This window comes from Sus scrofa, chromosome 9 (genome assembly GCF_054392235.1).
Source record: "Sus scrofa isolate SSC_HxYL_T2T_F1_AM1 chromosome 9, Sscrofa_HxYL_maternal_Yorkshire_Landrace_v2.0, whole genome shotgun sequence".
NCBI classification, from domain to species: Eukaryota; Metazoa; Chordata; class Mammalia; order Artiodactyla; family Suidae; genus Sus; species Sus scrofa.
The window spans coordinates 53,872,440-53,898,303 of NC_139391.1; the positions used below are offsets into that span (position 1 = coordinate 53,872,440).

Sequence of the window (25,864 nt, forward strand, 5' to 3'; positions counted from 1 at the left end):
GCAACCTACACCACAGCTCATGGCAATGCCGGATCCTTATCCCACTGAGCAAGGCCAGGGATTGAACCTGTGTCCTCATGGTTGCTAGTCAGATTCGTTCACCACTGAGCCATGACGGGAACTCCCAACAAGGTATCATTGCATTTTCCGTCTCCTTGTTTCCCACTAATGGATTGGGGGAGGGGTGGTGGGAAGAACCAGATTATGACTTCAGTGGGGAATACATTTAGGATCAAGAAGCAGGAACACTTTACTTCTGAACATCTGACTTTATACAAATCATGTTTGACTTTGGAAAGGCCCCTCCAGGGCAACACTGCTATGTTTAGGACTGACCACTAGACTTGAGGGTTTACTTGTAATTCATCATCAGTAGTTACAGGAGTCCTCAAAGTCCTATGGATCTTGGACTCAGGGTCCGCCTCACCTGCCTCCACCCCTGGCATCTCAGTGAAGGCTGAGATTTAATCCCCAAATGCCTATGAAGATGGGGTTCCTTAGGAGGGTAGGTGAGTAGGGCAGGGGTGGGTTCCAGGCCTTGGTGGTGAGATCTGGGGGTACTCACTTGAGAGGTCCCTTCCCACGCCCAGAGCCAAGCCATCTTTGATCCACAGAACGAAGCCATCATATTCGGGGATGGCGCACAGCAGGGTCACCGGCTGCCCTGACACCACGGCCTGGTCCTGGGGCTGCTGGCTGAAGGAGTACACTTGACCTAGGAAGGAAACAGGTACAGAGGTCAGTTAACAGCCGGGAGCGGTGCCTGGAGGGCCTCCCCTTGAGTTATAGAAGCAGAGCCTAGACTGGAAGGCCAGAGCACCTCACTTGCTGCCTGGGGCCCAGCACACCTTCCTCCTTGCCCCCAGCAGGACCCCCCCCTGCTTGCAGGAGCTGGCTCCCAGCTTCAGCCTCCCTGATCATCTGTCCCCAGAACTTGCATGCTGTGGTTCAGCCATCCTCCAGCCTCCAGATCGGCCATGGCCCCGAAATACTTGGGATGTGCTATTCCCCCGTCCACTTAATACCATTTCCTCCTACCTGCGTCCACAAGGGGGCAGAGGCAGGAGCGAGACCCTCCAGCCCCAAGCACTCTGTGCGGGGGTGCTTCCACAGGGCAGTGGGCCTGGGGAGTGGGGGAGTTGTGTCCTTCGATTAGAATTGAGAACCTGGAGTTCCCATGGTGGCTCTGTGGGTTAAGAACCTGACTAGTATCCATAATGATGTGGGTTTGACCCCTGGCCTCGCTCAGTGGGTTAAGGATCTGGCACGTGGCTGTGAGCTGTGGTGTAGGTTGTAGATGCAGCTCAGATCCGGTGTTGCTGTGGCTGTGGTGCAGGCCGGCAGCTGCGGCTCAGATTTGACCCCTGGCCTGGGAACTTCCTGCTGCAAGTGTGGCCCTAAAAAGAAAAAAATTTAGAAACCAGGAACTAATTTTATTGCTTTAGTGGCTCTCAGGATGGGACAAGGGCCAGATGCCATGGGATGAGGGTTGGTGTAGTGTGTTGGATGATGTGGATGAGGGAGCAGGTACCTGACTCCACCTGTCCTCCTGTCCCTTTCTTTTCTGCAGCAGACCCCACTCCAGCCTCCCTTGGGAGCAAATCACCAGGGCCCCGCACCCTCCCCATACACACCTCACTGAACCATCTAAAGTAGCCAGTTCCTATTTTATTAAATAGACGTGCCCATATCGTGCACAATATGCCAGGCATTGTTCTGAGATTTAAAGTTTTAGCTCATTAATATTTTCATCCTCTTAACAACCTATGAGGTAGGTACTATTTTTAATCCCCTTTTTCCAGATGAGGAAATGAGGCCCAAGGACGGGAAAGATAGCAACAGGAGCTGCGCATGTTACTTACTCACCAAGGCCCCGAGGGCCTTCCCTGTGGCTGTCATGGTCCCTACAACACTTGTGTGGAGGCTTATCAACCCCATTTTGCAGGGACTCAGCACGAGGAGCCTTAGAGGTTCATTTAATTGTCCAGGAAGCATCTAGTGGCAGGGCCAGGGCTGTGACCCCAAGGCTTTCTGGCTCTAAGAACCACGTTCTCATCTACTGAACTATGCGGCAGGCAGATCTCTATGCTTAAGAAGGGGGGGTGACGTGACCCAGGTTCCTTGGGAGGTCACAGTTGAATGGACAGGACGTGGGACATGGACGTCCACTGAGCTCCCAGCCACAATGCCATCTGTGCTTCACATGCCGTCTCTCCTGTAACCACGTAATTACAATTCAGAATAGAACTCTATCCATTTTTTGGCAAAGAAACCCAGATCAGAGAGGCGAAGTAAGCTGCCCAAGGTCACACAGCTAATGAGTGGGGTTGGATCTGGGGTTCATGACTTTAAAGCCTGTATTCCTTCCCACATTCTGCTCTGTAGATGCAGGTACACAGATGAGGAAAACAGGACCTGGTGGGCAGGCTGCTGCCGTGGCCCCTCCTCCCCCACCTAGGAGAGTCAGGGATGGCCACAGAGGTCCCGGACCCAGCTGCCACCCTTCTTGGGGACACAAAGCCCCAGGCTTGGACAACAGTCAGGGCCAAGCTCTCGGTAGCAGATGATGAGTCCTAGGAAGAAAGTGACTGGTGTGTGGCGTTGGGGATGGTGGCAGAACAGAGACAGAGGTCCACGTCGGAGAGTTTGTGACAGGCGGGAAGGTAGCTGAGTTTTCAACCTGATGAGATCTTGGCTGAGTCTCTTAGGAATCTCATTAAAAATCAAATTGGCCCTGAATTGTGGGAGTAACACTTTTTATTCTGATTTGAGCTTTACAAATTAGATTTCATAGAACATTTTAATCAGCTGTGTGTGGTGGGGTGATTTTTTTTCTTCTTCCCTTTCTGTCTCTTCAAGTTCTCTGTTGTAATTAGACTGTTTCTGGCACCAAAACAAGGGAGAGAAGGAAGGAAGAGATGAGAGGAGAAAGGGGGGAGGGAGGGACTGGAGGCGGGTGGGGGGTGAGGAGAGGAGGAGAGAAGGAGCGGAGAGGAAGGAAGAAGAGCCGGAGAAGGAGGGAAGGTGGCAGGGACGAGAGGAGGGGAGAGGTGGGGAGAGGCTGGGGTGCAGCCAAGAGGGGGAGCGGGCAGGAGACCTGTTCTCTCCCCGGTTCCTTCTCCGGGCTCTAATGATGATTTCACAGCGCATCCTTTTATCTCAAAATCTTGCTTGCAAGAAGGACAGTGTCAAGACAGCCGGCAAGAGTTGCCAGAGATTGTGTTATCAGAGAGAATTATCAGGTTGTCAGCTGGGAGCCGAGGGGGGCTGGAAGGAACAGACCCTCCAGAGTGCAGCCTGAGCTCTCGGAATGCGGTGAACAGGGCCTGCAGTGGGAACCTGCCCCTTCTCCCCGCCCCCAGCCCAACTGTGGGTGGGGGTACCTGGACAGTTGGGGCGAAGGGAACATCCTGCAAAGGTGGGGACAGGGCCGAGGGTGAGAAGCCCAAGTGTGGTGGGTGAGGTGGTACCCCAGGGAGTAGAGGGCCTGTCACCATGGAAACTGGGCTCTGGAGGGGCTGGGAGGAGAGGACCTAGGGAGCAGATGTGGAGGTGGACCCTGGGCGGTCCCTATCTCACCTGGAGGCTATCCTGGAGCCAGGAGTGAGGGCAGGTATGAGACCCCTGGACAGGAGACCCTGGGCCCTCAGAAGGGAGCCTCGGGGCCAGGGAAGCAGGACAAGTCTCCCATCCCAGAAGACTTCAGCGAGAGGTTTTGGCTCTAATCTTTGTCTGTTTGGATCCCCTTGGCTTTTCTTTTTTTTTCTTTTTTGGCCACCCTGAGGCATATGGAATTCCCAGGCCACAGATCAGATCCGAGCTATAGTTGTGTACTATGCTGCAGCTGCAACATATGCTGTAGCTGCGGCAATGCCAGTGGATCCCCTGGGCTTTTCTATGGAAAGAATGTTTCTGGAGGGAGATAGGTATACAGAATAGTCTAAAAGAAAACACCCCAAAGGACATGACTTGCAAATTATTTTGGGAAAGGGCATAGCAAGTGCTCTGACAATTTTCTTTTACAGCTTTTTTTTTTTGCTTTTTAGGGCCACACCCGCAGCATATGGAAGTTCCCAGGCTAAGGACTGAATCAGAGCTGCAGCTGCCGGCCTATGGCACAGCCACAGCAATGTCAGATCTGAGCTGCATCTGTGACCTACACTGCAGCTCATGGCAATGCCAGATCCTTAACCCACTGAGTGAGGTCAGGGATGGAACCTGCGTCCTCATGGATATTGGTTGGGTTCATTATCACTGAGCTGCAACGGGAACTCCTTTCAGCACAGTTTTAATTTTTATGCATTAAATACAAGCCACTAAGAGCACTTTTTTCTTTCAAAACAATGAAGTGCTTTCTCAAGCAGACCCCTACACTTCTGGAGTATGTGGGAGTTGAGATGCTGAGGGTGGAGAGGAAGTGGAGGGTTAGGCTGGTGGGACCTTGGGGCTTCCCCTTCAGGCCCAGGAGCCCCTGGGGACACGGTGTGCAGGCCACAAGCACAGGTTCTTGTCCAAAGAATTTCCTCACTGTTTCTCTCACCTCCTGTTTTCCAGTCTCGTTTTCCCTACTCCAGAGAATTTAAAGGCCATGAGCAGGGATCTTTTTCTATAACCTCCTGGGCATTATATTGTGTAGATAGGAAGCTCCCTGAGAACTTTTGTTTCTTTAGTATCTACTTATTGAGACCTGCCGGGAGGCAGGAATTGCAGTCTGGTGAGAAGTGAATGGATGTGACCGGCCTTTCCGGGTGCCCACAGGTCTGTGGTCCTGACACCTGGCATCTCTGATCTGAGCAGAGTGTGGGCTGCATCTGCCAAGGTCTTGCTCTCACCATGGACTCAACACCTTGTCCCGTCCATCCCAGGTTTCTGCTTCAGTTTCCCATTTTGTCCAATAACGTCCTCCTGGTGTGAAGCCCAGCAGCCCGTGTGACCTCCTTTCTCATGCTGTATTATTATTATTTTTTTCTTTTTAGGGCCACACCTGCCGCATTTGGAAGTTCCCAGGCTAGGGGCTGAATTGGAGCTACAGTTGCCGGTCTACTCCACGGCCACAGCAATGAGGGATCTGAGCTGCACCTGTGACTTACACAGTAGCTCATGACAGCACTGGATCCTTAACCCAGTGAGAGAGGCCAGGGATTGAACCCTCATCCTTGTAGGTACTAGTCGGGGTTCAATACCTCTGAGCCACAATGGGAATTCCTCATGCTATGTTTTTCATCTGTCACCATCATCAAGTCCAGCCCCGGCTTCCTCCTTGATATCTCCCAGATCCACCCCTTCCTCTCCATTCCTGCTGCCACCAGCAAAGCCCAGGCCCTCATCACTCCAGCCTGGGTTCCTACAACAGACGATATGTGCTATCAGGCACTGTGCTGGATTCTTCTTCCTAAATCACCACTTGTCTCATGTTCTCCCCCTTTGCAGAGGTGGCCACATGAATAGCTCTGCAGTGTCTGCACCTGACCTTTCAGCCTGGATTACAAGCCTCTCCAAATTCCGCCCCCTTTCTCTTGGGTACTCCTTGGCAGTGGCAGCCGTCTGGGGGCTGCTCCCTGAGGTTCCTGGGCCCTGTCTTCCTGGAACACTCCCCTCCTGCAGCCCCCTGACCAGCCCTGCCCATCACTGAAAGCCAAGTTCTCGGCCCATGACCTTCACTTGTGGCTCTAAGGCTCCTGTCCCCAGGAGGGGGTCTTCTCTCTTTCTCTCTTCCTCCCCGCTGCTCTTTTCTGCCTTCTCATCTCCCTTAATGTCTTCAAATCTTTATTGAGAACCTACTGTGTGTTTGATGCCAAAGAAACCAAAGTAAGTAAGAACTAGATGGGGTAAACTCCTCCAGGGCAGGGGACGGCTGCCTTTCCAGCTTCTGTTCTCAGTGCCTGGCTGGTAAGGAAACACTTGGCTAAGTCTCCGTGTAATGCGCCCGAGGCCCAGGCAGCTTACCTACTCTAGTTTGTCTCCTGGGATCTGTGGTCATGGCAGGAAGATGGTTTTCACACTCTAAGTTACTGATGGGGCAGATATGGTGCTGAGCACACCACACAGAGGAGTGAGGTGAGAAATAAAGGAGAGGGGCCAGGAGCTCCCATTGTGGCGCAGTGGTTAATGAATCCGACTAGGAACCATGAAGTTGCAGGTTCAAACCCTGGCTGTACTCAGTGGGTTAAGCATCCGGCGTTGCCGTGAGCTGTGGCGTAGGTCGCAGACAGGGCTCAGATCCTGCGTTGCTGTGGCTCTGGCGTAGGCCGGCGGCTACAGCTCTGATTAGACCCCTAGCCTGGGAACCTCCATATGCCACGGGAGTGGCCCAAGAAATGGCAAAAAGACAAAAAAAAAAAAAAAAAAAAAAAAAAAAGAGAGGGTCCATTGGCTCAAGGAGTCAGATGTTATGAACTAAGTTATTCATGGACAGTGTAGCTACAATGCTAGTTAGCTGTTATTACCCACAGTTTATAGATGAACTGAGACTCCTAGAAATGAAGTGACAAGCCCAAGGTCACACAGTGGGCCCAAGTATATAGTTCAGGGTCACACAGTGGGTCAGGTATAAATCAAGGTCACCTGGTGAGCCCAGGTATACTTCAAGGTCACATAGTGGGTCAGGTATAGCTCAAGGTCACAGTGTGTAATTTCAACCCAAGTGCCTCTGTCTGCAAACCCTGTTTTCCCGCCGCTATCCACGCTGGCTATTGAATTAAGGGCCTGGAACCCAGATTTTGATTTTCAAACAAGAACTTACTCCACCCACCTGGCAGTCGCCTCAGACAATGTAAAGAGAGGTGGAGGATCTGTGGAGTGAACAGTGGTTTCTTGGTTCTTCCCTAAGTTTCCATAGCCTCCTCCCAGCTGAGTTAAGGTTTAGGGTGGAGTCCAGTGCTGGCCACCATTGACCAGGGGACAGTGCACAAAAGAAAGGAGGTGTATTCTCCAAAGAAGACATATGGATGGCCAAAAAAAAAAAAACACATGAGAAGATGTTCAACATCACTCATTATTAGAGAAATGCAAATCAAAACCACCACGAGGTACCACCTTACACCAGTTGGAATGGCCATCATTTAAAAGTCTACAAACTATAAATGCTGGAGAGGGTATGGAGAAAAGGGAACCCTCTTACATTGTCTGTGGGAATAAAAACTGGTGTAACCACTGTGGAAAACAGGATGCAGATTCCTCAAAAACTAAAAATAGGATACCATTTGATGCAGCAATCCCACTCCTGGGCATCTATCCAGAGAAAACCATGACCTGAAAAGATACGTGTACTTCCAATGTTCATTGCAGCACTATATACAGTAGCCAAGACAGAGAAGCGGCCTAAATGTCCATCAACAGAGGAGTGTATAAAGAAGATATGGTACATATATACAGTGGAATATTACTTAGCCATTAAAAGGAATGAAATAATGGGATTTGCAGCAACATGGATGGACCTAGAAATTATCATGCTAAGTGAATTCAGTCAGACAATAAGACACCAACATCAAATGCTATCACTTACATGTGGAATCTAAAACGAGGACATAATAAACTTCTTTGCAGAACAGATACTGACTCATAGACTTTGAAAAAACTTATGGTTTCCAAATGAGACAGGTTGGGGTGGGGGAGGGATGGGTTGGTGGTTTGGGATGAAAACGCCATAAAATTAGGTCGTGATGATTGTTGCACAACGACAAATAAAATAAAATTCATCGAATTAAAAGCCAAAAAAGAGAAAGGAAGTATAATTATTTGTATATACTTATTAATATACAGATAGTAATTATGATATAATATTATATAAATATTACTCTCTATTCATATATGTAATATATTATATTTATTATTATAGAATTAATAATAGCTGGCTTTAATTGAATATAAAACATGTATTAAAAGTTTTGCATGGGTTATTTGGTTGAATTCTCTCCACAGTCAGTCCTATGGGATGGGCACCACATCAGACCCTTTGGCAGATGAGGCTGTCAGGGGCCCAGGGCACTGAGTGATGGAGAAGGGGCAGTGATACAGAAAGGTGTTCTTTCTTCATCACTGGAGTGATGGAGTGATGTAGAAAGGACATCTTGAGGTCCTTACTAGAGAGTCCTCCGTCCCTGGGAACTCACAGACCCTGTCTGCAACCTCTCTCCTCCTATCCTTGGCCAGAACTGAGAAGTCCAGAGGAAATTTTAAAGGAGAGGGCCGGGGTGGAAACCCATTGGGAATGCGCCCACATTTGGTGGGCTAGAGGATTAGGACGTGGTCCTGGAGGAGGGGCAGGCAATCTTTCCTGTTGGCTTCCAAGGCGGAGGATGGCCCAGTCCCAGGAAGGGAGGGATCCTGGGGCCATGTCAGATCCTCTGAGGTGACTGCCCCTAGCTCGCATGTCTCCCAGCATACCCAGACTGCTGTGGCTTTCCCAGGCCAAGAGAGAGCTCCACCAGCCCTGCAACTGACTTCTGTAACACGGAGGCATTGTCTCCCTAAACCCAGAAAAGAGACATGATGAACCCCTCAAGGCTCGCTGAGTCAGGATGGAGTCTGGCTCCGATGGGTCCCCCTGCTTGGCAGGTGAGTGGGGGGAGCAGAGGTGGAAGTCTGAGAAGGTGGGGGCTTTTGGAGCCTTCCATCCAAACTGCAGGAAGCAGGGGTAGGAGGGGTGAAAAGAAGAGAGGAGGTGGCTCTGAGTCAGGATGGGGACAGAGGCGGCCGGTGCTGGTGATTGGCCAAAGGGAGGAGGCTGAGCGGGGGGAAACGGCACCAGGGAGGACTCTTGGCTCCTCAGGGCTAAGGGACAGCAGCAGGTGTGGGCCGTGGGAGGGGGCACTTGGAGAAGCCACTGGAGGGCTTGGGTGCCCTCAACCCCTACACCAGCGCAGCTTGGAGCCTGCCCTCCCGTGGCCCTGCTGCCCTGTCCTGCTGCCAGCTGTCCCGGCCCTCTGCTCTCTGCTCAGCATCTCTCTCCCACCTTCTCCAGGCCGTGTTCTCAAAAGCCCCTCCCTCCTCGCTCATCCCTTCCACCAGGCTCCAAGCAGGAGGCCACCCTCCCAGCCCTGAGCACGTGGCCCCTCACCTCAGAGTCTCTTTTTCAGGACACGTTAGCAATGGAATGAGGCATCACCATCTGGCTCTGGGAGGTCCCCACTGTCATCCAGCAAAATATTGAACATGCTGAAGACCTCAGGACTGTCTATGAGCTCACCCACCTCTGGCCTCTGATCTGAGGTCACTCCTCAATTCCAAGGTACTTCCTGGGCAGGGAAGAGGTACTTTGCTTTGGAAGACTGAGGTTACCGGGGCCAAATCACCCATAGTGATGCCTTTACAGCCATGCCTCAGGGCCTGGATGCCATGGTGTGTGCATGTGTGTGTGTGTGTGTGTGTGTGTGTAGGAAGAGGGACTAGTGGCCCTGTGCCTGTGAGGGTCAGGGTTCCTATGCCTGGCTCAGAGGAGCCATGGCACTCACCTACCCCTGCCATCTATAACTGTCAGCCCCAGATCTTCTGGAGACACATTCTGGCTCTCCAGTGTCCTAAGTCTATTGCCACATGTGTTTGTGTCTCTCCCAGGCACCGATCTGGTGGTCAGACTGTTCTCTGGTGTTGTGAGAGGCAGCTATCTGTAGGGACTAGTACCAAGGCCGAAGGGTGTGGGGCTAGTTAGTGTAACAGGAGAAAAAGCCTTGTTGCCAAGTCTACACTGATGTCCCCATGTCCCCTGCCATCCTCCTCTTTTTAAAAATATTTATTTATTTTTTTTCTGTCTAGGGCTGCATCTGTGGCATATGGAAATTCGTGGGCTAGGGTTTGAATCAAAGCTGTAGCTGCTGGCCTAAGTCACAGCCAAGGCAACACCGGAGTTGGAGCCAAGCCACATCTATGACCTATGCTGCAGCTCACAGCAACACCGGATCCTTAATTCACTGAGAAAGGCCAGGGATCGAACCCACATCCTCATGGACACAATGTTGGGTTCTTAACCCACTGAGCCACAACTGGAGCTCTCGATCCCCTCTCTCAGTGGTGCTCAGAGGTCAAGTGGGAGGCAGTCAGGAGATGGTGCAGGGTGTGCCCACTCTCCCCCTCCCCTACTCTGGTTACTTGGCTCCAGCTGCAGGTGGAGGGGAGGTGACCCCTGCCCTTAGGGTTAATCCCAGCCAGATGTGGACAGAAATGTTGGGCTACCTGGCAAGCCTGCCTGGCTTTTATGAAGCCTGGTGCACAGCTGCCCTCACTTTCTCCTTCAGTGGGGAAGGGACAGTAGGATGGAGATGCCAAGTAATGCCCCGAGGATGCGCAGGAGTCCAGAAGCAGGTGGAGTAAGAACCTCTATGGTGCCCTTGGAAGCACCACCATCACCCCGTTCCTGAATGTGGGGGAAGCCCAGCTGCAACTCCCAGAACAATTGTTGAAACTCAGACTCATGGCTACACTTGACCCAAGCCCTTGGACTACGAGGGAGAAAGTGATGGGTTTCATAAAGAGGTCACATAAAGTTCTTTGGGGGTTTAAGAAAGGCCTGCTGCAAGCATAGAGGTAGGGGAGGAAAGAGAGGGGCCTCCTGGAGGAGGAATCACAATGCGAGCCTGTGATAGAGGAGAGGGGGCCTCTGCTGGGGCAGGGAAAGTACAAGCCAAGACGTGAGTGATGGGTAACCTCAGGTACCTGCCCTAAGTACCCAACTGATGGGTTACCTGCTAGGACCTGCATCTGGACTGTGGAAAAAACACAGAGCCAGGCAGGCCTGGGAGGGAACTCCAGCCCTGTCACTAGCAGTATGAATGGGGGCACATTCCTCACCCATTCTGAGCCTCAGTTTCCCCATCTGGAAAATGGGGGTGACACCCTTCCATTGCAAAGCTGCTTTGAGGATGAGAGGCCTCACATAAAAATGATGCAGGTAAACACAAGGTGCTTCATAAAGGTTTGTTCTCATTTTCATCACTCTTTTCTGAGCCCAGAACTGTTAAAAACTGGAGCCACAGTGGCATCTGTCACGTGGGTTTCCAGGGCTGGGAAAGGAGGCTTGGCGGGTCTGAATTTGGACCGATTAGAATCTACTTCTTCCCGTGAGTCACGCAGGTGAGAGATGTGAGCCTTTGAGCCTCCTGCCGCCCTGACTTTGCCGCAGGCCCAGCCGGCTTCAGCCTCCTGGAGCTACCTGGTCAGTCATGCAGAAAAGGCTCAAATGTCACCATCTGCTCTGTTATTAGTGACCAATTGGGGAAGGCTTAAGAATATTGTACCAGGGATATTTGTCACCTGCTTTCTTCCAGCCTGGAGCATGCAAATTGCCTCTTATGAGGTTAAGGGAAGCCGCCTCGGTCCCGAGAAGTGAGCAGATGGGAAGAAGGGAAGGGGAGGTGGGAGCTAGTTCAGTGCCCGGCTGACACCAGGACAACGCCAGGTGGGGTGGGAAGGGACCAGAGCAGGATGGCTCAGATCGTGCCTGGAAGCCCAAGTCTTGACTTCCGTTGACTTCCTGCTCAGCACAGGGCCAGCTCCTAACCCAGGAGAGTGAGCTTTGGGAAACTTCCAAAATGACCTGTCGTGACCTACTCAGAGGAGCGGGACTGGGGCCTTGGGGGTTGTGTCCTAGTCCCCGGCTAACAATAAAACCGATTATTATGGGGTGTAATGTGTCAGGGGGCAGGTCTCACCGTGACAATCTCCAAGACCCCTGGCCTGGTGCGAGGGTGCTGAGCAAAGTCTGATGTATCTTCCATGACAAAGAGCTTAGCGTCTGAAGGAGACACATACCTCACAGAGAACTAAGATAAAAGGTGCCCAAAGTGAGCTGTAAAGCAAGCCCCAAGGACACAGCAGAAAAGAAACAGACTTGGATACAGAGAACAAACTGATGGTTACCAGTGGGGACAGGGACGGGGGGAGGGGCAGGATGGGGGAGGGGATGGAAGGTACAAACTACTGTGTATAAAATAAATAAGCTACAGGGATACATGGCACAACATGGATTATAGCCAACATTTTGTAATAGTGATAAAGGGAGTGTACCCTTTAAAATCTGCGAATCGCTATGGTGTACACCTGAAACGTATATAATCGTCATAAAAAGAGAAAGTCTCAAGGAAGAGAGATTTTTCCTTCTGAGGGAGTGCGGGGAGGCGTCACAGAAGAGCTGGCTTCTGACATGGCCTGGAAGGGTAAGCAAGATGAGGGCAACGACGCGAGGTTCCCTGGGATGGGGATGCGTGAGTAAAGTGTGGAGGTCAGAACGTGATCAGGGAATAAAGATGTAGATGCCCCAGGGTCCAGGCTTGATCTCTGGCTCTGCCATTATAGTCGTGCGCCCCTGGGCAAATTTCTTAGCAGCTCCGAACCTCAGCTTCCCCATAGGATGGTAATGGATGCTCATTGGGTGGTTTGTGAGAATGAAACAAGACCCTCTGAGGAAAGCGCCCAGGACTCTGCATGCCCTCCACACAGCAGCTGTCACTCTTGCTACAAGCCTTGTGTGACTGGTGCGTGGCATGCATGCATGTGGGTGTGTTCAATAGGATGCATATTGAGAGAACGGGGTAGGTCTGGCTCCATAGACCCATGGAGTGCCTGCTAAGAGGTTTGCACTTAATGAGGAATCATCCCAGCTTTTGACCCACACACTCAGATCTGAGTTTGAGAAGGATCACAGCAGAAACAGTGATGAGAATGGATGAAGTAGGGTGAAGGCAGGAATACTGATTGGGAGGATTTCGGTCCTAAGGACTCAGGATAAAGGTGCATCCGGGGCAAGAGGAGAATGGATTTAGTTGTTGCTGGAGGTAGAACGGATAGCACTTGATGATGGACGAGGAGGATGGAGGCATGAAGAACCCCCTCTCCCTGGCCTGCAGAACTGGGTGAATGCAATGGGTAACTGGTTACCAGTCTCACGGGAAGAAGTAGGTTTGAGGGCAGGGAGTTCAGTTGTAAATATGTTGATAGAGAGTGGCCTGGAATCACTCAGGAGAAGGCATCCTGGATGAAGTTGGATCCATGGGTCTGGAGGGAGAGCATTCACTGTGGTTCGGGCAGTGGGAGAAGTGTTTTTACAATGGTTCTCTCATTGGGTCTTGTCCTGAGAACTCATTTCCAAATCTGGGAAGCTATAGGCATTGATGTGACTATCTAAGTAGTTGCTCCAGGCTGGGAGTTGGGGGGCAACTGCCCTGGGAGGCACGTCTAACTCCTATCAAAGTTTACACAGGCTTAGAGCCCTGTTGGATGGAAAGAGGTCAATCTAGTAGTTCCTTTGGACCAGGATTGGAAATACAGAGAAGTCAGAACAGTAGGAAGGGGTGGAAGATGGGCTTTCTCTCTGTTGTCTGTTTCTCCTGGACCTCTGCTTGAAAAAACTTTCAGCCCCAACATTGCCATTTGCAGCTGTTGGTAGCTTTGGTTCTGATACACAGGTGAGGAGAAGCTTGCCATTACCATGAACATTCTAGAAATTTTGCTGGATTTTTATTGGGGCTCACATCGGAGAGGCTGACTGCACTTCCCAGGGCTGGGTGAGGGGCAGAAATTTGGAGGACAAATTCTCTCCCACCTTGTTCCTTGCCTGAGCTGGGGCATCCGGGCAGCCTGTGATCCTCCCAGCCTCATGTGTCTCTCCCCAGGACACACAGTCCGCCAAGGTTGTCCTGGACAGCGTGGGGCTTTAATGAAAAACAGTGGGGCTGGCTGAGGCAGGCAGGGTGACTCCAAAGTCACTATAAATCCTTTGCCTCCTGATTATCAGCCTGTGGCCCCAGCCTGAGCCTGCACTGTGCTCGTTAGTGGCCGGCAGAGGCAATCCTCCATCCTCCATCCATTCGGCCAAGTTCTGGATGCCAGGAAGACACTGATAAGGGCTGCTGGAAATACTGGCATGTCGATGCCTGTGAAGGAGCCCATCCATCCCTGCCTGAGGTCATCCTGGAGTCTGACCGAGACAGGAAGGGCAGTGAAGTGTGGGCTTCGGCAGTGGCGGTGGGGGAGGGCAGAGATGGCAGCCCATGAAAGCTAGGGCCTGGATGTCATTTCAGACCTGCTGCTGGCTGTTCTGGGGGCCCTGGCTAAGCCCCTTTCCTCCTCTGAGTCTCGGGCTCTTGTGCCTTGGTGATTGGAATACGTGCTCACTCACCCATTGCTAGGGGAGGGGAGAGAGGAGCGTGAGAGAAAGAAAGTGGGGCTGAAGAGCAGTGATGGGCTGTCGTTAGCCTGAGAGGTAGCTGCAGGCATTGGCCATGGGCAGATGGAGCTTCTATGGCCCCCTCTTAGAGCGTGTCAGCTTGGGGACCATGGGGTAGGCTGGAGGTGGGGTTGTGGCTCGCTGACCTTGTGATGTCCAGTGAGTCTTGTTCTCTTTTATAAGAGCTACTGTCCAGACAAAGGGGGTTGTGTCTTGGCCATGAGCACCTGGGCCCAGGAGGTACTGATGTGGCATTGTCTCTGCAGACTCTTAGTTACGTGCCCTTGAGCCTGATCTTCCCGTTTCTGAGACTCAGTTCCCATCTGTAAATGCAGGTCAATCTGTAAGGTGCCCCCTTTCAGCCCTAACATTCTGTGTTCTTGTTTGTTTGTTTTTGCCTTTTGTCCTTTTAGGGCCACACCTGTGGCACATGGAGGTTCCCAGGCTAGGGGTCGAATCTGGAGCTGTAGCCGCTGGCCACAGACACAGCCACAGCCAGGCCAGATCTGAGCTGCATCTGCAACTGACACCACAGCTCACGGCAACACCAGATCCTTAACCCACTAAGCGAGGCCAGGGATGGAACCCGCAACCTCACGGTTCCTAGTTGGATTCGTTTCTACTGCGCTATGACGGGAACTCCCTGTGTTCTGATTTATCCAAAGTTTTATTTGGGGAGGTGGGGGCTAAGGCCAAAAAGAAGAAAACAGGCACAGGGAAGTAAAATTAAACCTCTCAAGGACATTTGGTCTGTTAGGGGGAGATCTATATCCTAAACATCTTTAAAAAAAAATCTTAAAATAGTAAACCATTTTATGTTGCTATAGGCCTTGCCAGTTGGGAACTATCCTAAGACTTCCATGTGCATGAGAATGACCTGGGGGAACTTGAGAAAAATACAGTTTCCTGGGCTTCAAGCCAGAAATTTGGAGATAGTAGGTCTGAGCTGTGCCAAGGAATCTGGATATTTACAGTTTCCCAGGTTGTTTTTGGTCTATATCTGAGAAGTACTATTGTATGCAAACAGCTGGGGCTCAGAGGTCTGGGTCCTTTCCAGCCTTGGCTCTGTTGCTGTCTGGCCTCGGTCAAGCTGCTGTCTCTCTCTGAGTATTCCTTGGTTTTCTCAGCTGCATAGTAAAGACACTGGACGAGGGAGTTCCCATGGTGGCGTAGTGGAAATGAATTTGACTAGTATCCACGAGGATGTGGGTTCAATCCTTGGCCTTGCTCAGTGGGTCAGGAATTGGGAATTGCTGTGAGCTGTGGTGTAGGTCATAGACACAGCTCAGATACCGCATTGCTGTGGCTGTGGTGTAAGCCGACAGTTCCAGCTCAGATTTGATCCCTAGCCGATCAAATCTGAGAATCTCCCTTTGCCACAGGTACAGCCCTAAAAGGCAAAAAAAAAAAAAAAAAAAAAAAAAAAAAGACACTGGATGAGGTCAGCAGCGCTCACACTTTTTAAAGTGCAGGCACCCTTCTGTTAATGGAAACTCATGTGGATCCCTGATGTATAAGGTGGTTGGAGACAGAACTGGGATGTGGGATGGGGGTGAAGCTGGAAGGACTGAGTCCTGTCTCTGGGCCCCCTTGCCGTGGACTCTAAGGTCCTTCTGTGAAATGTTCATGGAATTGGGTCAGTTTTGCTGGCAGCCAGGTGTTCCAGGAAGGGGAACATTGCCGGCACAAAGCAGGTCTGGGATCCAGGGTACACTGTGGCTGAGGCAGGCTAGCCTTGAAGCTCGATTATTTCTGTGTCACTCAGTGATGCTGCATTGGGGACCACAACTCAGACCTAGCGGTCATGGAGGAATCTTCTCGTGCCTGCTGAGTCCTTTCCCACTGGAAGCAGATCATCTTGGTACAATGTCCCGAATTTCTCCTCTCTTGGAGCCCCAGTACAATCAACTCTTAATGATCTTTGCTAATGGAGAGGAGCAGGGGTGTGAATAATCCGAAATGATGGGCATTTCAGCATAATGAATAATCCTAAGTAACATTTATTTCCCACTTGGGAATGCATTTTGGTATGCAGATTTGAATATGGATGTGTTTGATGTCCTGGGAATTTTTAATACTTAAAAAAAAAAGAAGCCACAATCCCCCCTAGTGATGAAGCTCCCTCTGGTCTCCTGCTCAGCTGGGTGGAGGGCATCACCCCTGGTCCTCCGCCCTTCTCCAGCTTGCTGTCTTTATGGTTCACACCTTCTCCAGGAGGGGATGGGGCTTTCAGCTGATTTTGCCTTTAGAGGACTTTCATTCCCTTTGGGCCTCATGCAAATAAGCAAAAAAAAAAAAAAAAAAAAAAAAAAAAAGTAAGAAGCTGTGAAATGTTAACAGAGGACTTCATTAAGCAATCTTGGTGATAGCATTTGCCAGGAATGGGGACAATTTGCCAACAGATAATTGAGAGCTGACTATGTATGTGTCCTAATTAAAAAAGTGATTCTTCTTCTCACAGCCCTGGGATTCTGGGTCCTGTCTTCTTGCTGCTTTAGGTTATTAACCACAACTAAGTCTTGTATAGCCTTTATACATCACATAGCTCTTCTCAAACACTATTTTACTTATCCATCCCCCAACACCCAGTCCAGAAGGTTCTATCATCAGGGCTGATGTAGACACTTGAATGTCGAGGTTCAAAGTGATGATGGGCCAAGGTGTGTGCCCCATCCCAGTCCTCTTCTGTGTCACCTGGCCTCTCCCTTCACACCACGGTGGCCCTGGTAAGGGTTCAGATTATTTGCATCAACCCTGAGAAGGCAGCAGCAAAGGAAATAAACTAAACCAAGTAGCAATTACGGTCCCAAGTCTTTGTTTTGATTGTTTGAGGTGGAAATGTTGGTAAAGGAGAGATTTTTGTGCTGAAAGTACTTGGACAGGAAGGGGTGTGTGTGGGGGTGCATGCTGCTGGGGGCACCAGATGGGTTGAGAGGTTGTATTCCTTTCAGGAGGCTGAGGCTGGGTCACTGAGCCCATGTGTTACAGAAGATGAGTTGATGGCAGGAAGGATGGGGCTGGCAGACACAGAGAGCCTTGGAAGCAGTAGCCTCAGCTCCAGACAAGTTATTTTCACACCAGCAATCCCAAGGGGTAGAGAGAATCACTCCCATTTTATAGATTTTAATGGACGCACAGAGAGGTTGAGAAACCCATCCAAGGTCACAGGGCTGGAGGCTGGTACCTGGACCACTGCTGACTTCAGTTCTGGGCCTTTGTTTACTAGCCCGTCCCCGGGAAGCACAGAGGGTGTTTGAGCTGTGTGGTTTCCTCTTCAGCAAGCAAAGGCTGACTACTGTGTCCCCCAGCTACCCCCAGCTGAGCTCCAAAAGCACATACAAGGCTGAGGGACATCTGCTTTCTGCTGCTGGTCACAGGCCCTGTCCCACCTGCAGACCACAATCAGCCAGAGAGACCTCTGGTTTTCCTGGGCACCCTTGGGCCTGAGATCAGCTCTGTGAATGACAATTTAGGGCAAAAGTCATCCACACCCTGGCAGAGGCATGGTCCACCCTCCTGCCTCCTTGTTCAGAAGGCTTTTGCAAAACCTGACACCCCAGGGAATAGTGTTCTTGGCTCAACCTGGGGCCGTGTGAATAATGACTTCCATTCCCTACCCGGCTGGAGCCCTGGGCCTTTGCAAAAGCTGCTGGGATGTGGAGTGTCTTTTCTGTTGTAAGGCGACCCGAGGAGGACCAGCTGGTGCCCAGCCAGGCCCTTCTGCCAGGCAAGGGACTGGGGGCGGCGAATGGGAGTCTTCCTGGGAGATGAAGCCCCCTCTCTGCTTGGGCCCTGGGACATCTCTGTTCTCCAGCCTGGAGTGCCAGTGGATGTGCCCACGGTCCCTCTAATAGGAGAGTTACTCATGGCTCCACTGGAGGGAACACAGCCACTCTCAAGCCTCCTCCCCGAAACGCAACAATATCTGGTACCACTTGGCGTCGTGGGGAGAGAATTCATGTCTGTAATTAGTTACTGTATATCACCGTTAGTACTCCGCTCAGGATTTACTGGGCAAATACCGTTTAACTGCACAATAACTACAGGTCCTTGCTGCTTATTGGGTAATTTACTAAGGCTGGGAGAATGGGGCAGGAGGGACTCTGAATAGGAGGTATTGTAACCCCTTGAATCAAACTTTATGAGTTTGGGTTTGGCAGGGAGGCGGCAGCTGGTAGCCAGCTCTCATTGCTTTGTTTTGCAGAGTTGGTTGGCAGACTGCTTCCTTCCTTTTATTTATTGCTGGAGAGGTCTGGGAGTGGGGTCTGGGGCTGCCCAGGGCTGCCCGGGGCTATCGAGGGCCTTTTGGTAGAGAGACTCTTTGGCTGAACACAAAGGAACCCAGCCAGAACCCAGCAGCAGGAACCAGGCTTGGTGTCCTGGGGGCGCCATCCAGCCCTTCCATGGATTCCCTCCGTGGGGCCTCTTTCCGTATCTGGGCCAGCGGGTGGGGAGAACAGGGAACTGTCTTCCGCTGGCAGCATCACGATAATCCTAAACCCTCTCTTCTCTCGCAGGTGCCATGTTGGGTGGGAAGTAGCCATTCCTGGATACTTCCCAGGCTTAATCTGCTTGGGCAAAGTCTGTCTTTGTTTGGCCGTACACTGTCTAAACTGCTCTAACCTATTTAGACCATGGGGAGGGGAAAAGACACAATAATGAAAATCGCAACGTGCAACATTGCCTTACGCAATCTAATAAATTACTTGGTACCCGGCTGCCAGCTCAGACTAAGCCCAATATTGCCTGCAGTAATTATTTGGATCAAATGCAGTTTATCTGCTTCATATTTGTGCTTCTGTGCTCAGTGGTAACTTATAAATGTCATTGTGGTGTTTATTTGTTATAATGAAACTTAATGGCTTTGGAAGCCAGGAGCAGAGCTGGTGGGGTGGCAGGTTTAAAACAATCTCTTCGTCTCTGGAGAGGGGATGAGCTGAGATAACACGGAACTGCCCTCTAGGGATGAGGTTTGCAGGGATGGTTGTGTCCTCATGCTGTGGGATGGATGGAGAGAGCCAGAAGCCTCCTCCAGAGGCGTCCATCAGGAAGCAGTTAAGACTTGGCTAGGTTCAACCCCAGCATCCCCATCAGCCCTTGCTTCATCTTCCAAGGGTGTTTAAGGGGGAGGCGTTCAATTGTCATGCCACTCAGTGGCTGGCCCAGATAAGAGATGCAGGTTGCCCAGAGTCTTGGGAGGCAAATGTCTTGATGGACGGGGACAGACATTAGAACCCCAGGGCAGCTGCATTATGGGGACAGACCATCAGACCTCTTAAAAGAGGCTTGGAGGAGGGGAGTGGGGGTTGGAAAACAAAGGGAGAGAGGGTATCCTCTCCAGAGGCCATGAGAGGATGGCAAGGCTTTCTCCTTTGGGTGAGGAAGGAGTGCTGGGCGAAGGGGCACAGACATGGACAGAACAAGGAAGACCTGGCTCTTCGGAAGAACAAAGATGGGCTGTTGGTCTAGAATGAAAGGCTCTTCATCTGCCCTGGACTCTGCCATTTAGCCATATGGCTTTGGGCAAATTATTTATCTTTCCATAGTTTCATTTCCTCATGTGGAAAATGGGAGTAATAACAGACACCTCTCAGGACTGTGGTGACGAGTAAACGAGGTGATGTGTACAAAGTGATGAACGCAGGGTTTGGCACACTGTGGCCGTGGCAGCGATTGGGCACATGGTAGGTGTTCAATAGCTGCCCACTGAGTACATAAATTACCACACTTCCCACCTGCGGGCATTGCAAAGCCCTCCTCCAAACAACTCAGCTCGGACTGAGACCTCATAGCCGTGCAAGGCTGCTCTTATCACCCTCATTTTACAGAGGGGAAGGGGAGGCGCAGGGTGGTGACAGTCACTTGCCCAAGGCTAGCCAGCTGGTAAAGGGAATGAGCGGTGGCTCTCCTGCTTCCCAGGGTAGGAGTCCCTTGGCCAGTCCGTGCTGGATGGCTCCCCGCCTGAGCATTTCCGTCCTCACTGGCTGCCCTGCTCCCTGGAGCCAGGCACGAGCCCAGACTTGGGCTGGTTACCCAGCTGAACCCGGAGGCAGAGGCAAGCGGGGGTCTTTCTGTCCATTTCATCTTAATACTACGTTTAGTGTTCACTCATGAAATATTCATTTCCTCTCCTCAGCGACATGCTCATATAAGGCTCCTAACATCATAAATATGGATGAAAATTATTAGTCATTGTTATTTCTCCCACTAGCCAATCCCCGCCCCCAACACATCGCCTGTTTGGGTCTGAGCACAAATGGGACCGAATTGAGGGTACTAACCTGGAACACTAATAACAATGACTTGCATTTTACAGTGCTTTATACTTTCTCGAAGCACCTGTACAACCATTGTGCGTATTTTATCATGGCAACAAATGAGTGGAGGAAAGAGGGTTAGTGTCGTGAGCACACGCCTTTTCCAGATGAGAAAACAGGCTAAGAGAGATCAAAGTCAAGGTCAAAGGCACATGCCTGGTCAGGAACAGAACTTGTTATTTAAAAAGTTATTGATCATCATCGTCATTATATTATTATTATTGGACTCCTAATGAAATGTTCTCTAGGCATATGGAGTTTCCCAGGCTAGGGGTCTAATCGGAGCCGTAGCCACCAGCCTGCGCCACAGCCACAGCAACGTGGGATCTGAGCCACATCTGCGACCTACACCACAGCTCACGGCAACGCCGGATCCTCAACCCACTGAGCAAGGCCAGGGATCGAACCGGAAACCTCATGGTTCCTAGTCGGATTCGTTAACCACTGAGCCACGATGGGAACTTCTGTATCATCTTTCAAGTACATAAATAATAGCACCATTTATTGTATAGTTTGTAAAGAGTTTTCATCCCTGTTCTTATGAGGCAGGTTTAATTTATGCTTATTTGACAAATTTTCCACAATGAGTTAGTGGCATATCTGGCCTTCAACCTTCAGTCCTTCCCCAAAGTGATTCCAAGAAATCCTAGTCCTAATACTTGCTCTAGGGAAAATGTTTTGTGGTCAAATAAGTTTGGGAAACGAGAGAACCATATCTGCTTTTGGGGGGGGGGTTCGCCGTGCCCTTTGGTATATCAAAGGCTCTGAGAGGTTAGTAGGAGGGACTTATTTAATTGGGGTTAACCAAGCCCCCACCCCCTTATTTCCCCATACACTCAGCTTGTATTTCACAGAAAATCATTAATATGCTATAGAAATGCCGCTCCAGGGAAATGTGTGCACCCGATCCCTCCTCTGCCGTATTTTCTGAGGCAATGGGGTTTGGAGCAGGGCTGGGAGGGGAGAGCAGGGAGGGTGAGAACAGGGCAGGAAACATGCTTGTGGGGCCATCAGAAACACAGTGTTCCCTCCCCAGGCTGCCTCTTCCTTTTCCTATAACCCCCCGAGGGCAGTGAGTTCCAGACAATTCACTCAATATTGGGAGCAGTCAGTCCAGCTTACATCAGGGGCAGGATCAGAGGGGCTGCCTGATTGGCTGAGGGGGGGCCTGTGAGCAGTGCAATGTGGGGGGATACGGGAGAGGGCAGCCTGTGGCCGTGGGAAGAAATCTCCATGGACCACGGATGTAGAGCAGGCTCTGGGTCAGGTCTGCCCTTGACAGTGATAGGGGCAGTTACCCCACCCCCATCTCCCAAACACACAAAGCTCCTCGAGGCAAAGCAGGAGTAAGAAGACCAGGGTTTGAATCTCAGCTTTATGGGGTCATAGCTGTGTCTTTGGTAGTTGACTTAATCCCTCTGAGCCTCACTTCTTCCTCAAAATGGAGGCAACACTACCTACCTTGCAATGTCGTGAGGATTAAATGGCATGGGTGTGACAGTGCATCTCTAGCCCCCCACCTTTGCAAGCTAGCTCACCCCCACCCCCCCGCCTTCTCCAAGTCCCCCCAATATCACTCCAGTCAGAACAAATGGCTTCCCCCACCCCTATGTCCCAAGAGCATCTGATCTGCACACCCCTTTGGTTCTCCTGTCACTCTGCCTCCTGCTATCTCACTGTAAACCTGTTCCCACATTGGACTAAAAATTCCCCCGGGGCTATGGTCACTTCTGTCCATGCCCCTCCTCTATCTCTCTGGCCAACTCCCAACCCCCAGAATCGACCACCCTTCTCCGGAGGTCTTTCTCTTTAGCTGCAAAGAGCAGGCCGGGAATGCCAGCGAGCAAACACTCTGACCCAAGCAGCCCCCAGCCAGTTACTGACAAGACTGCTGTGTAGACACCCCCTTCCTCGGGTGGCCTAACTGTGGAGACAGCACTTCCCAGGGCCTGCTACTGGGATGAGGCTCTGGCCCACCCCACCACTGAGGGGCCTGAGGGTTCCCTCTGTGTTGGACTCTTCCCCCTTCCCATATCAATGCCCTATCCTCCTTCTGGCACTTTCTACACCTCCCAGGTGAGTCCTTGCCTAGGGCCTGCTTCTGGAGGAACTTGAGCTGAGATGAAGGCATCCTTCACGTGTTTTGTATCTCAGAAACATTGGGCACCCTGATAAGTCTCTGAATCCAACATAAAGGAGCCATAAGCACAGGTACTTGGAGCGCATGTCCTACTGTGGCTGACCAAAGAGGGGTACCCGAGGAGCCCAGGGCAGGATGTTCTTCTGGAAGGTCCTGCCCTCTCCCCTGCCCCTGCCCCACCTGACACCCTGGTCAAACCTTGGCGGGTGAAGAGGACCCGTGGTCTAGCCAGCATCCTTCCTTAGTGAGGGAACAGACTGGTGTCATGTTTTGAGACCTTTCCTGAGTAATGATTGAGAAGAGCTGCTCTTGTGCTAAGAATAGTGGTTATTCCTGGTACGTTTGACTTGGAGGTGGGGGGAGTATCACATTGCTCTATTTATTCCACAGTCTGTACGCAGTTACTGAAACTGTCACCGTGTCCTATATTCCACAGGCCATTATGTGTATTTCAAACCATTATATAAATGGACTTGATTTGGTACTTTTGAATGTCATTAAACTCCTCCTATACCAGTAACAACACAGTTACCATAGAAACGAATGCATCTGAGAAGGGAAGGCAAAGGGAAGAAAGCAGATGGGTTGGGGGGAAACGCGCCCGCCTATGACTATTTCCAGAGCGCAGTGCCCGGCGGTGTGACACGGTCACTCGGTGGAGATGGGGCGAGCTCCTTCAGGTTTTTATTGACTCTCCTTTGATAAAAGGTCTGGATAATTCATCTCAGCCTGAACCTGCTCATTCCGGCACACAGCTCTAAAACTTTATGGCACCGCAGGCCATTAGGCACCCTCATTTACTCAGACTCTCCCACCCTGGGGAGGAGGGGTGGATGGAGGGTCTCAGCATTCAGGGATGAAGCCTGAGAGGCTGGCTGAGGATGGGGAAGCGGAGGCGGAGAGAGGAGAGGATGCCTCCTCAGGACGTCATTGACATCGGATGAGACCTGAGATTTTGGCCAGTGGCTGTTACCTGTCACTCAGTCCCATCATTCTCAGCGCAGTTAGAATGAAACATCTGTAGACTCTTGGGGTTGGAGGGGTGTTTTCTACTTGAAACTCCCTTATGAGAGCCTGGCCGAGGGGCTGCGGGCAGCCTTGGTAGGCAGTAGGTTTCCTGTCTTTGGAGGGATTCAAGCATAGGTTGCCATGGTCTCTTTAATAAAGTTTGCTCCAAGGGCTCATCTCAGATATGACTTTCCCCAGGAGGCTGTTTTGGGCCCTGCTCACTTGGCCTATGGTTTGGCTGCATTCCCCTTCCCTGTTCCCACACTCTGTACACACCTAGTTATAGCCATTATGACATGGTATTGTAATAGCTGTGCTATCCTTGGGGGCAGGGACTGTGTCTTTATGTGCCAAGGGCCCAGCACAGTTCTGGGCATAGAATCAGTGCTTGATATGTGGTTGGTGAATGAGTGAGCACCCAGCACCACTGTGTTCAGAAGTATTTATGTGCACTGGTCCTTGGTGGGGATTTTGAGCCATCAGAAGAAGGTGTGGACTTGGTGACCTTGGGTCCTATCTGGCCTCAAGAATCTTGGACCATATGGTTCTAAACCCACTGTGACTATGCCTGGGATACAAATCTGGATTTCTGTGACTCCCAAGCCACAGTGCTTACCCATTAAGCATCCTAAGCACAAGGCTAAAGAGAAAAAAACAAAACCAAACAACCACAAAATCAACTCAGCACAGTGTTGGGTTCCTAGGGGATGTGTTTCATGCTTAGTTCAAAGAACCTACTTCCCATCTCTTCTCTAGGGGGCCTCATTTCTTGTCCCTTTCAAAACATGGCCCCAAACACATTTTAGCGGGCAGACTTTCCCGGTGGATCTGTTCAGCTTATCGTACCCACGATTCAAGGATCTAGTACAGTGAGGTGGGAAGGGAATTGGACGTAGGCTCCAAAGCCTGGGTTTGAGTCTCCCTTCTGTCGCTTGCCAGCTGTGCTACTCTGGACAAGCCATGTCACCTTCCTGAGTCTTGGCTTCTTCTCCAGGTGATTTTTTTTTTTGTCTTTTTTGTCTTTTTTTCCAGGGCTGCACCTGTGGCATATGGAGGTCCCCAGGCTAGAGGTCTAATCAGAGCTATAGCCACCAGCCCATGCCAGAGCCACAGCAACGCAGGATCTGAGCCGAGTCTGTGACCTACACCACAGCTCACTGCAATGAGGCTCCTTAACACACTGAGTGAGGCAGGGGATCGAACCAGCAACCTCGTGGTTCTTAGTCGGATTCGTTAACCACTGAGCCACGACAGGAACTCCTCCAGGTGATTTCTGACGTTGCTTCTAGGAGCCTATGCTTCTCAAGTCACCCAGTCCCGGCATCTTGAAAGCCCCTGACTAGGGGAAGAGAAGTTCATTGTCCTCACTCTTCTTCCAGTGTCTACTCTGTGCAAACATGATGCTTGGCTTCTGGAGACAATGGAGACCAGGCAGAATTTACAGACAGGGAGGGGAGACAGGTATGAGCCAAGTAATTGCAAAATGAACTTCTACGTACAGTCTGAGCTAAGCCCTCAGAAGGAAAGGAATACAAGAGCATGTAACACAAGAACTTGATCTAGATCGGGGCGGGGGGTGGGGTGGGTCTGAGGAGACTTCCCTGGAGAAGTGATGCTGCAGCTGAGATCTGGAAGATGAGCAGGGGTCAGTATGTGAAGGATTTGGGGATGAGGTGTGGCCAGAGTGGCCAGTATCCCAAGATGAGGGACCATCCAGGGTAGACAAAGGCTGCCTGGCACACAGGAGCATGCCCTGTCGGAGGAGCCAAGAGAAGGCCTATGTGACTGGGGTACAGAGTGTCAGAGGAGCAGGACGTGGCCAAAGGGGTTGGCAGGAACCAGATCACGTAGAGCCTTATAAAACACACCGCAGGTTTGGGTCTTTTCCCTAACGGCAATAGAAAGCCATTGAAATGTTTTCAAGAGGAATGTGACATTTTCAGATTTGCATTTTGAAATATTGCTCTGGCTGAAGTGTGGAAAATAAGCTGGGAGGGAAAGGGCTGGGCATGATGGATGCAAGGAGGCAGTTAGGAGGGCACAGCTGTGGTCCAGGTCCGGGTGGCGCGGGGTGGGTGATGGGAAGGGTGGTGGCCGTCAGACGGACAGAGGAGGCTGGGTTCAAAACATATTCCAGAGGTAACATTTCTAGGTCTTGGTGAGGATTGGATGTGGGTATGAAGGAAAAGGAAGTCTGACGAGAAGCTCGGCAGGGCCTGTGGTCTCGGTGGCCCCCAGCCT

The 25,864-nt window shown here is 51.1% G+C and overlaps 1 protein-coding gene across 7 annotated transcripts in view; it reads right to left on the bottom strand.

Moving 5' to 3' along the window:
- Nucleotides 1–25,864, bottom strand: part of KIRREL3 (kirre like nephrin family adhesion molecule 3) — a 570,289-nt gene that overhangs the window by 95,046 nt on the left and 449,379 nt on the right. For all 7 annotated transcript variants that reach the window (XM_021063119.2, XM_021063117.2, XM_021063118.2 and 4 more), the window contains exon 3: nt 566–715. In XM_021063119.2, coding sequence (XP_020918778.1) covers nt 566–715 — 150 coding nt within the window. The remainder of the gene's footprint in view (nt 1–565; nt 716–25,864) is intronic.